At 49.2% G+C, this 12,216-nt stretch overlaps 1 protein-coding gene across 1 annotated transcript in view; it reads right to left on the reverse strand.

The window, feature by feature from the left end:
* Positions 1–12,216, reverse strand: part of PM20D1 (peptidase M20 domain containing 1) — a 238,998-nt gene that overhangs the window by 8,071 nt on the left and 218,711 nt on the right. Inside the window, exon 11 of the mRNA XM_063955155.1 lies at positions 2,617–2,782. Coding sequence (XP_063811225.1) covers positions 2,617–2,782 — 166 coding nt within the window. The remainder of the gene's footprint in view (positions 1–2,616; positions 2,783–12,216) is intronic.

Here is a 12,216-nt window from a genome sequence, read left to right on the forward strand (position 1 = left end):
ATGCTTATGCATCTACGTTATGAAACACATGCTCCTCGGTTCAGAGCCGGCCCTAGCCAATTTGATGCCCTAGGCAAAATTTTGTCTGGTGCCCCCTAGCTCCGCCGCTAGTTCTGCATCTGTACCTGCAACGCTCAGGTAGTGGGGCCCACCGGGGGATTACCCTGTGGGCCAGTTCAACTCTGCACAATGCCACACAGTATGACCAAAATACATATAATTCCACACAGTAAAGGAACCTTACACATATGCCCCACATTAGTAATGCCCATAATACACATAATGCCACACAGTAATGCACCTTACACATATGCCCCACATTAGTAATGCCCATAATACACATATACTGCCACAGATACTGCCACACTTGCTGGTTATACAAAAAGACCAGTATCAAACATGTAGAAACTGTCCATTCTCTTCACTATTCAGTGTGTTTTGCTGGTGTCTGTTACTGCATGCCCTTTACTTTATACTGTGGGAGTGATATGCTCTGCCCTCCAGTCTGATGTGTCCAAAAGTCATGCTGCACTGATGTTTCATATAGAAAAGCACAACGCAACTTACTGACCACGTTACAGTGCTGGGTGGCAGGGGAATTTTACGGCATGGACTGACTAGGAAATAAAGTGTGGGGAGAACATTGCCCATGTTATGTCCCTGCAGACACCTGGGAATTGCACAGGGATAAGGGACACAGGATAACAGGGTCCCCCTCCCCTATGTGCACAAGCAGTATAGGTGATGTCAGGTTTCTGTGAAGCAGTCTTCCAAAATACACGTGTTCTAGAAGCCATCCAGTAATAACCTTATATAGTCAGTGAAAATGTCACAGGTCCAGGAATTGCATTTACTTGGCTTCTGCTGTCTGTCTGAGGTCTCACAAGTCAGGGGCATTCAAGCATGTCAGAGGAAGTTTAAGGCACAGTGTGCATTTTTTTTTACAAATGTAAACAGCAGTGTATACAAGTACTGATTGAATACATTTGGAAAGTAACAGTTAGTTTGCGGACTGTCCCTCCCAGCATGAGATACTGCAGGGACATGCTTGGATGCCCCTAGACATGCTTGGATGCCCTAGGCAAATGCCTAGCCTGCCTATAGCTAAGGCCGGCTCTGCCTATAGCTAAGGCCGGCTCTGCCTATAGCTAAGGCCGGCTCTGCCTATAGCTAAGGCCGGCTCTGCCTATAGCTAAGGCCGGCTCTGCCTCGGTTGCATCCGTATGGATTAGCAGTCAAATTTTCGTCCAATTTAAAGAAGTCTTAAGGGCCCTACACACTGGCCGATTTTTTGAAAGATATGAACGAGAACTCGTTCATATCTTTCAGTGTGGAGACTCCTGCGATGAACGATGCGCGGCCCCGCGCTCGTTCATCGCTGGTCTCCCGTCGGCTGTGCATGCAGGCCAATATGGACGATCTCGTCCATATTTGCCTGCACTTCAATGCAGCCGCGTGACGGGGGGAGTGAAGAAACTTCACTCCCCCCGTCACTGCCCCCCCGCCGCCGGGTCGCTCGTCGGCCGTATCCGCCGTCGGGCAGCTCGGCGGCGGGTCGGCCAGTGAGTAGGGCCCTTTAGAGAGATGCCTCCTGCATGTAGCTGTGATCCCAGCACTGTGACCATTCATGCAGCCAGCCAGCTAAGCAAGCTCAGCTTATGACCTGACCAACGGAAAGGGGGTCTGCGAACTCCAGGAAGAAACCCTTGGCTCTCGCCTCCCAGAAAATAGGGGCAACATACCCATTTCCAGGAATGCAAGGCCTCCCCCTTCCCCCTCCCCAACTCCTCAATGCCGCTGCCTGTTAATCAGGCAGACTACGAGTGTCACCATAACGCCCGACCTTGTGCAGTCGCAGATTCCCAATAAATGGGAATCACTGCTGTTTCCAAGAAAGCAGTAGTTATAGCAAATCCAACTAGAGCTGAATGAGCCTCACAATTTGCTGCCCAAAGTGTCCTATGATTCTAGGGGGATGCTTGGGCTAGAACTTGCAAGTCATCATAGGCAACAACCCCCTCACCCCCCACGGAAGGTAAAACCATTTTGGCTGACACGAATGAGGGCCATATCCAAACTTGAGGCTGCATGGCGGGTAGGGGCAAATGCAGGGTTTCTGGAAGGGGGTTTCCAAATGTTTTATATTAGATTGATTGTTGCTAGCCCATGAAGGATGCATAATAAGCATTTAACAAGCTGTAGTTTTCCCCAGACAAAATGCAGTTTCTGTAATACAGTACTGCAGACATATGTAGACCCAATGATCACGGTGAACCACAGATTCTCTAGTGCGATGATTGAGCACTCGGATCCAAATCTACAAACACACAGCACAGTAGGTAGGAAAATCTGCTGCCACTGGGCATGTGTAGCAGCTCAATTCTGCCCTTTATACTGCAAGTAGTACCTGCTAGCTAGGCTGTGTTTGCCTATTGGGGGAAAAGGGGGGGGGGGGGGGGGGTGTTCTTTCCTGTCAATCAGGGCTTGGCCTCAGTTTTTAAGGGGCAAGAAAAATATTGGCTTATGACTTCCTGGAGGAATCACACTATAGGAGTAGGTTTTAAAGGCAGCGACTGATTTGTAAGCAGTGGATCAGATATGCAAACAAAATCATACCTGGAGCCACTGGTGCCCCTGAAAAAACCGAATGAATGGTTCGTTGCAGAATTTGGTATCCAAAGTTTGAATCATCACAGGGGCTGATTGGTAAAGGATCAAATGAGTTGACAACACTGAGCTGCACTCTGTCATCAGCAATGGTGTTCCGTACAATATCCAGAGCCTGCAAATAAACAGATACATTATACTCTTTCCATTTTTTTTGTAACTATTTTTATTGAAGACTTTTTCTTTATATTACAGAACATTCAAGTCAATATAAACATACATATGTTATAAAACATATCAATAACCGATCTGTAATAATGTTATAGTAAACAATGGGGGGTGGGGTGGGTGAAGAGGGGGAGAAAAAGAGAAGAGGGAGAAAATAAGATTTTAAACCTACCAGTAAATCTTTTTCTCGTAGTCCGTAGAGGATGCTGGGGACTCCGTAAGGACCATGGGGATAGACGGGCTCCGCAGGAAACATGGGCACTTTAAGAAAGACTTTAGGTATGGGTGTGCACTGCCTCCTCCCTCTATGCCCCTCCTCCAGACCTCAGTTAAAGAAACTGTGCCGAGAGGAGACGGACAGTACGAGGAAAGGATTTTTGTTAAACCAAGGGCAAGATTTATACCAGCCCACACCATTCACACCGTATAACTTGTGATAAACTAACCAGTTAACAGTATGAAAACCAACATAGCATCAGTCGGAGACCGATGAAAACTATAACATAACCCTTATGTAAGCAAAACTATATACAAGTCTTGCAGAAGTAGTCCGCACTTGGGACGGGTGCCCAGCATCCTCTACGGACTACGAGAAAAAGATTTACCGGTAGGTTTAAAATCTTATTTTCTCTTACGTCCTAGAGGATGCTGGGGACTCCGTAAGGACCATGGGGATTATACTAAAGCTCCCAAACGGGCGGGAGAGTGCCGATGACTCTGCAGCACCTATTGAGCAAACAGGAGGTCCTCCTCAGCCAGAGTATAGAACTTTTCAAAGGTGTTTGACACCGACCAAGTAGCAGCTCGGCACAGCTGTAGTGCCGAGCCCCCTCGGGCAGCCGCCCAAGACGAGCCCACCTTCCTAGTGGAATGGGCCTTGACCGATTTTGGTAACGGCAATCCAGCCGTCGCATGTGCCTGCTGAATCGTGTTACAGATCCAGCGAGCAATAGTCTGCTTTGAAGCAGGAGCGCCAACCTTGTTGGCTGCATACAGGACAAACAGTGCTTCTGTTTTTCCGACTCTAGCCGTTCTGGCCACGTAAATTTTCCACGCCCTGACCACATCAAGGGACTCGGAATCCTACAAGTCTCGCGTAGCCACCGGCACCACAATAGGTTGGTTCATATGAAAAGACACCACCTTAGGCAAAAATTGCGGACGGGTCCGCAATTCCGCTCTATCCATATGGAAAACTAAATAGGTGCTTTTATGAGACAAAGCCGCCAATTCCGACACTCGCCTAGCCGAAGCCAAGGCTAACAACATGACCACTTTCCAAGTGAGATATTTTAACTCCACAGTTTTAAGTGGTTCAAACCAGTGTGACTTAAGGAAACTCAACACCACGTTAAGGTCCCAAGGCGCCACCGGGGGTACAAAAGGAGGCTGAATATGCAGCACTCCTTTCACAAAAGTCTGTACTTCTGGGAGAGAAGCCAATTCCTTTTGAAAAAAATAAGAATTTACTTACCGATAATTCTATTTCTCGTAGTCCGTAGTGGATGCTGGGGACTCCGTAAGGACCATGGGGAATAGCGGCTCCGCAGGAGACTGGGCACAAAAGTAAAGCTTTAGAACTACCTGGTGTGCACTGGCTCCTCCCCCTATGACCCTCCTCCAAGCCTCAGTTAGGATACTGTGCCCGGACGAGCGTACACAATAAGGAAGGATTTTGAATCCCGGGTAAGACTCATACCAGCCACACCAATCACACCATATAACTTGTGATCTAAACCCAGTTAACAGCATGATAACAGAGGAGCCTCTAGAAAAGATGGCTCACTACAGCAATAACCCGATTTTTTGGTAACAATAACTATGTACCAGTATTGCAGACAATCCGCACTTGGGATGGGCGCCCAGCATCCACTACGGACTACGAGAAATAGAATTATCGGTTAAGTAAATTCTTATTTTCTCTAACGTCCTAAGTGGATGCTGGGGACTCCGTAAGGACCATGGGGATTATACCAAAGCTCCCAAACGGGCGGGAGCGTGCGGATGACTCTGCAGCACCAAATGAGAGAACTCCAGGTCCTCCTCAGCCAGGGTATCAAATTTGTAGAATTTTACAAACGTATTTGCTCCTGACCAAGTAGCTGCTCGGCAAAGTTGTAAAGCCGAGACCCCTCGGGCAGCCGCCCAAGATGAGCCCACCTTCCTTGTGGAATGGGCTTTTACAGATTTTGGCTGTGGCAGGCCTGCCACAGAATGTGCAAGCTGAATTGTACTACAAATCCAACGAGCAATAGTCTGCTTAGAAGCAGGAGCACCCAGCTTGTTGGGTGCATACAGAATAAACAACGAGTCAGATTTTCTGACTCCAGCCGTCCTGGAAACCTATATTTCCAGGGTTCTGACAACGTCTAGCAACTTGGAGTCCTCCAAGTCCCTAGTAGCCGCAGGCACCACAATAGGTTGATTCAGGTGAAACGCTGAAAACCACCTTAGGGAGAAACTGAGGACAAGTCCTCAATTCCGCCCTGTCCGAATGGAAAATCAGATGAGGGCTTTTACAGGATAAAGCCGCCAATTCTGACACGCACCTGGCCCAGGCCAGGGCCAACAGCATGACCACTTTCCATGTGAGATATTTTAACTCCACATATTTAAGTGGTTCAAACCAATGTGACTTTTGGAACCCAAAAACTACATTTAGATCCCAAGGTGCCACTGGAGGCACAAAAGGAGGCTGTATATACAGTACCCCTTTCACAAACGTCTGAACTTCAGGGACTGAAGCTAGTTCTTTTTGGAAGAAAATTGACAGGGCCGAAATTTGAACCTTAATGGACCCCCATTTCAGGCCCATAGACACTCCTGTTTGCAGGAAATGTAGGAATCGACCTAGTTGAAAATTCCTCCGTCGGGGCCTTACTGGCCTCGCACCACGCAACATATTTTCGCCAAATGCGGTGATAATGTTTTGCGGTTATATCTTTCCTGGCTTTGATCAGGATAGGGAGATGACTTCATCCGGAATGCCTTTTTCCTTCAGGATCCGGCGTTCAACCGCCCTGCCGTTAAACGCAGCCGCGGTAAGTCTTGGAACAGACAGGGTCCTTGCTGGAGCAGGTCCCTTCTTAGAGGTAGAGGCCACGGATCCTCTGTGAGCATCTCTTGAAGTTCCGGTTACCAAGTCCTTCTTGGCCAATCCGGAGCCACGAATATAGTGCTTACTCCTCTCCATCTTATAATTCTCAGTACCTTGGTTATGAGAGGCAGAGGAGGGAACACATACACTGACTGGTACACCCACTGTGTTACCAGAGCGTCTACAGCTATTGCCTGAGGGTCCCTTGACCTGGCGCAATACTTGTCGAGTTTTATAAACATGTGGAAGACTTCTGGGTGAAGTCCCCACTCTCCCGGGTGGAGGTCGTGTCTGCTGAGGAAGTCTGCTTCCCAGTTGTCCACTCCCGGAATGAATACTGCTGACAGTGCTATCACATGATTTTCCGCCCAGCGAAGAATCCTTGCAGCTTCTGCCATTGCCCTTCTGCTTCTTGTGTCACCCTGTCTGTTTACGTGGGTGACTGCCGTGATGTTGTCCGAATGGATCAACTCCGGGTGACCTTGAAGCAGAGGTCTTGCTGAGCTTAGAGCATTGTAAATGGCCCTTAGCTTCAGGATATTTATGTGAAGTGATGTCTCCAGGCTTGACCATAAGCTCTGGAAATTCCTTCCCTGTGTGACTGCTCCCCAGCCTTGCAGGCTGGCATCCGTGGTCACCAGGACCCAGTCCTGAATGTGCGGCCCTCTAGAAGATGAGCACTCTGCAACCACCACAGGAGAGACACCCTTGTGCTTGGTGACAGGGTTATCCGCTGATGCATCTGAAGATGCGACCCAGACCATTTGTCCAGCAGGTCCCACTGGAAAGTTCTTGCGTGGAATCTGCCGCATGGGATTGCTTCATAGGAAGCCACCATTTTTCCCAGAACCATCTCATTGATGTACTGAGACTTGGCTCGGTTATAGGAGGTTCCCGACTAGCTCGGATAACTCCCTGACTTTCTCCTCCGGGAGAAACACCTTTTTCTGAACTGTGTCCAGGATCATCCCTAAGAACAGAAGACGAGTCGTCGGAATCAGCTGCGATTTTGGAATATTGAGAATCCAATCGTGCTGCCGCAACACTACCTGAGATAGTGCTACACCGACCTCCAACTGTTCCCTGGATCTTACCCTTATCAGGGAATCGTCCAAGTAAGGGATAACTAAAATTCCCTTCCTTCGAAGGAGTATCATCATTTCGGCCATTACCTTGGTAAAGACCCGGGGTGCCGTCGACCATCCATACGGCAGCGTCTGAAACTGATAGTGACAGTTCTGTACCATAAACCTGAGGTACCCTTGGTGAGAAGGGTAAATTTGGACATGAAGGTAAGCATCCTTGATGTCCCGAGACATCATGTAGTCCTCTTCTTCCAGGTTCGCAATCACTGCTCTGAGTGACTCAATCTTGAATTTGAACCTCTGTATGTAAGTGTTCAAAGATTTTAGATTTAGAATCGGTCTCACCGAGCCGTCCGGCTTCGGTACCACAACAGTGTGGAATAATACCCCGTTCCCTGTTGCAGGAGGGGTACCTTGATTATCACCTGCTGGGAATACAGCTTGTGAATGGCTTCCAAAACTGTCTCCCTGTCAGAAGGAGACATCGGTAAAGCCGACTTTAGGAAACGGCGAGGGGGAGACGTCTCGAATTCCAATTTGTACCCCTGAGATATCACCTGAAGGATCCAGGGGTCTACTTGCGAGTGAGCCCACTGCGCGCTGAAATTCATTGAGACGGGCCCCCACCGTGCCTGATTCTGCTTGTAAAGCCCCAGCGTCATACTGAGGGCTTGGCAGAGGCGGGAGAAGGTTTCTGTTCCTGGGAACTGGCTGATTTCTGCAGCCTTTTTCCTCTCCCTCTGTCACGGGGCAGAAATGAGGAACCTTTTGCCCGCTTGCCCACGAAAAGACTGCGCCTGATAATACGGCGTCTTCTCATGTTGAGAGGCAACCTGGGGTACAAACGTGGATTTCCCAGCTGTTGCCGTGGCCACTAGGTCTGAAAGACCGACCCCAAATAACTCCTCCCCTTAATAAGGCAATACTTCCAAATGCCGTTTGGAATCCGCATCACCTGACCACTGTCGTGTCCATAACCCTCTACTGGTAGAAATGGACAACGCACTTAGACTTGATGCCAGTCGGCAAATATTCCGCTGTGCATCACGCATATATAGAAATGCATCTTTTAAATGCTCTATAGGCAATAATATACTGTCCCTATCTAGGGTATCAATATTTTCAGTCAGGGAATCCGACCACGCCAACCCAGCACTGCACATCCAGGCTGAGGCGATTGCTGGTCGCAGTATAACACCAGTATGTGTGTAAATACCTTTTAGGATGCCCTCCTGCTTTCTATCAGCAGGATCCTTAAGGGCGGCCATCTCAGGAGAGGGTAGAGCCCTTGTTCTTACAAGCGTGTGAGCGCTTTATCCACCCTAGGGGGTGTTTCCCAACGCACCCTAACCTCTGGCGGGAAAGGATATAATGCCAATAACATTTTAGAAATTATCAGTTGTTATCGGGGGAAAACCACGCATCATCACACACCTCATTTAATTTCTCAGATTCAGGAAAACTACAGGTAGTTTTTCCTCACCGAACATAATACCCCTTTTTGGTGGTACTCGTATTATCAGAAATGTGTAAAACATTTTTCATTGCCTCAATCATGTAACGTGTGGCCCTACTGGAAGTCACATTTGTCTCTTCACCGTCGACACTGGAGTCAGTATCCCTGTCGGCGTCTATATCTGCCATCTGAGGTAACGGGCGCTTTAGAGCCCCTGACGGCCTATGAGACGTCTGGACAGGCACAAGCTGAGTAGCCGGCTGTCTCATGTCAACCACTGTCTTTTATACAGAGCTGACACTGTTACGTAATTCCTTCCAACAGTTCATCCACTCAGGTGTCGACCCCCTAGGGGGTGACATCACTATTACAGGCAATCTGCTCCGTCTCCACATCATTTTTCTCCTCATACATGTCGACACAAACGTACCGACATACAGCACACACACAGGGAATGCTCTGATAGAGGACAGGACCCCACTAGCCCTTTGGGGAGACAGAGGGAGAGTTTGCCAGCACACACCAGAGCGCTATATATATACAGGGATAACCTTATACAAGTGTTTTTCCCCTTATAGCTGCTGTATCTTTAATACTGCGCGTAATTAGTGCCCCCCCTCTCTTTTTTAACCCTTTCTGTAGTGTAGTGACTGCAGGGGAGAGCCAGGGAGCTTCCCTCCAACGGAGCTGTGAGGGAAAATGGCGCCAGTGTGCTGAGGAGATAGGCTCCGCCCCCTTATCGGCGGCCTTATCTCCCGTTTTTCTATGTATTCTGGCAGGGGTTAAATTCATCCATATAGCCCAGGAGCTATATGTGATGCATTTTTTGCCATCCAAGGTGTTTTATTGCGTCTCAGGGCGCCCCCCCCCAGCGCCCTGCACCCTCAGTGACCGGAGTGTGAAGTGTGCTGAGAGCAATGGCGCACAGCTGCAGTGCTGTGCGCTACCTTGTTGAAGACAGGACGTCTTCTGCCGCCGATTTTCCGGACCTCTTCTGTCTTCTGGCTCTGTAAGGGGGCCGGCGGCGCGGCTCTGGGACCCATCCATGGCTGGGCCTGTGATCGTCCCTCTGGAGCTAATGTCCCGTAGCCTAAGAAGCCCAATCCACTCTGCACGCAGGTGAGTTCGCTTCTTCTCCCCTTAGTCCCTCGATGCAGTGAGCCTGTTGCCAGCAGGTCTCACTGAAAATAAAAAACCTAAAACTAAACTTTTCACTAAGCAACTCGGGAGAGCCACCTAGTGTGCACCCTTCTCGTTCGGGCACAAAAATCTAACTGAGGCTTGGAGGAGGGTCATAGGGGGAGGAGCCAGTGCACACCAGGTAGTTCTAAAGCTTTACTTTTGTGCCCAGTCTCCTGCGGAGCCGCTATTCCCCATGGTCCTTACGGAGTCCCCAGCATCCACTTAGGACGTTAGAGAAAAATGGATAAGGCCGAAATCTGAACCTTAATGGAGCCTAATTTTAGGCCCAAATTCACTCCGGTTTGTAAGAAGTGAAGGAAACGGCCCAGATGGAATTCTTCCGTAGGATCATTCCTGGCCTCACACCAAGAAACATATTTTCGCCATATACGGTGATAATGTTTAGCTGTCACATCCTTCCTAGCCTTTATCAGAGTAGGAATGACCTCATCCGGAATGTCCTTTTCCGCTAGGATCCGGCGTTCAACCGCCATGCCGTCAAACGCAGTCGCAGTAAGTCTTGGAACAGACAGGGCCCCTGTTGCAACAGGTCCTGTCTTAGAGGAAGAGGCCACGGATCTTCTATGAGCATCTCCTGCAGATCCGGATACCAGGCCCTTCGTGGCCAATCTGCAACAATTAGAATTGTCCGTATTCCTCTTTTTCTTATTATTCTCAACACCTTTGGGATGAGAGGAAGAGGAGGAAATACATATACCGACTGGAACACCCATGGTGTCACTAGGGCGTCCACAGCTACCGCCTGAGGGTCTCTTGACCTGGCGCAATACCTCTGCAGCTTTTTGTTGAGGCGGGATGCCATCATGTCTATCTGGGGCAGTCCCCACTGACTTGCAATCTGTGCGAAGACTTCCTGATGAAGTCCCCACTCTCCTGGATGCAGGTCGTGTCTGCTGAGGAAGTCTGCTTCCCAGTTGTCCACTCCCGGAATGAACACTGCTGACAGTGCGCTTACATGATTTTCCGCCCAGCGAAGAATCCTGGTGGCTTCCGCCATTGCCACTCTGCTCCTTGTGCCGCCCTGGCGGTTTACATGAGCCACTGCAGTGATGTTGTCTGACTGGATTAGAACTGATAAGTCGCGAAGCAAGGTCTCCGCTTGACGAAGGACGTTGTATATGGCCCTCAGCTCTAGGACGTTGATGTGAAGACAAGTCTCTTGACTTGACCAAATACCCTGGTAGTTTCTTCCTCGTGTGACTGCTCCCCAACCTCGGAGGCTCGCGTCCGTGGTCACCAGAACCCAGTCCTGAATGCCGAACCTGCGGCCCTCTAGAAGGTGAGCACTCTGCAGCCACCACAGGAGAGATACCCTGGCCCTGTGGGACAGTGTGATCAACTTATGAATCTGTATATGTGACCCGGACCACTTGTCCAATAGGTCCCATTGGAAGGTCCTCGCATGGAACCTGCCGAACGGAATGGCCTCGTAAGATGCCACCATCTTTCCCAGGACTCGAGTGCAGTGATGCACTGACACCTGTTTTGGTTTTAATAGGTTCCTGACCAGAGTCATGAGTTCCTGAGCCTTTTTCGTCGGAAGAAAAACCTTTTTCTGGTCCGTATCCAGAATCATGCCCAAGAAGGTCAGACGAGTCGTAGGAACCAGTAGCGACTTCGGGATATTGAGAATCCAGCCGTGTTGCTGTAACACCTTCAGTGAAAGTGACACACTGTTCAGTAACTGAATCTCGCTTTTATGAGGAGATCGTCCAAGTACGGGATAATTGTGACACCCTGCTTGCGCAGGAGCACCATCATTTCCGCCATTACCTTGGTGAAAATCCTCGGGGCCGTGGAAAGCCCAAACGGTAACGTCTGAAATTGGTAATGACAATCCTGTACCGCAAATCTCAGGTATGCCTGATGAGGTGGATATATGGGAACATGAAGGTACGCATCCTTTATGTCCAGAGTTACCATAAAATCTCCCTCTTCCAGGCTGGCGATGACCGCCCTGAGCGATTCCATCTTGAACTTGAACCTTTTCAAGTATAGGTTCAGGGATTTTAAATTTAAAATGGGTCTGACCGAACCGTCCGGTTTCGGGACTACAAACAGGGTTGAATAATATCCCCTCCCTATTTGAAGTAGGAGAACCTTGACCACCACCTGTTGAAGATACAATTTGTGAATTGCATTTAACACTACCTCCCTTTCTGGGGGAGAAGTCGGCATTCCAGCTTGTAACCCTGAGAAAGAAACAATTTCTATTGCCCAGGGATCCACCTGTGAGTGAACCCAGATGTGGCTGAAAACCCGAAGACGTGCCCCCACTGGGGCGGACTCCCTTAGCGGAGCCCCAGCGTCATGAAGTGGATTTTGTAGAGGCCGGGGAGGACTTCTGTTCCTGGGAACTAGCTGTGTTGTGCAGCTTCTTTCCTCTGCCCTTACCTCTGGCAAGAAAGGACGCACCTCGTACTTTCTTGTTTTTCTGTGACCGAAAGGACTGTATCTGATAATGTGGCGCTTTCATAGGCTGTGAGGGAATATAAGGCAAAAAAATTACCAGCTGTAGCTGTGGAGACCAGGTCCAAGAG

The sequence above is a fragment of the Pseudophryne corroboree genome, chromosome 2, assembly GCF_028390025.1.
Source record: "Pseudophryne corroboree isolate aPseCor3 chromosome 2, aPseCor3.hap2, whole genome shotgun sequence".
Lineage (NCBI taxonomy): Eukaryota > Metazoa > Chordata > Amphibia > Anura > Myobatrachidae > Pseudophryne > Pseudophryne corroboree.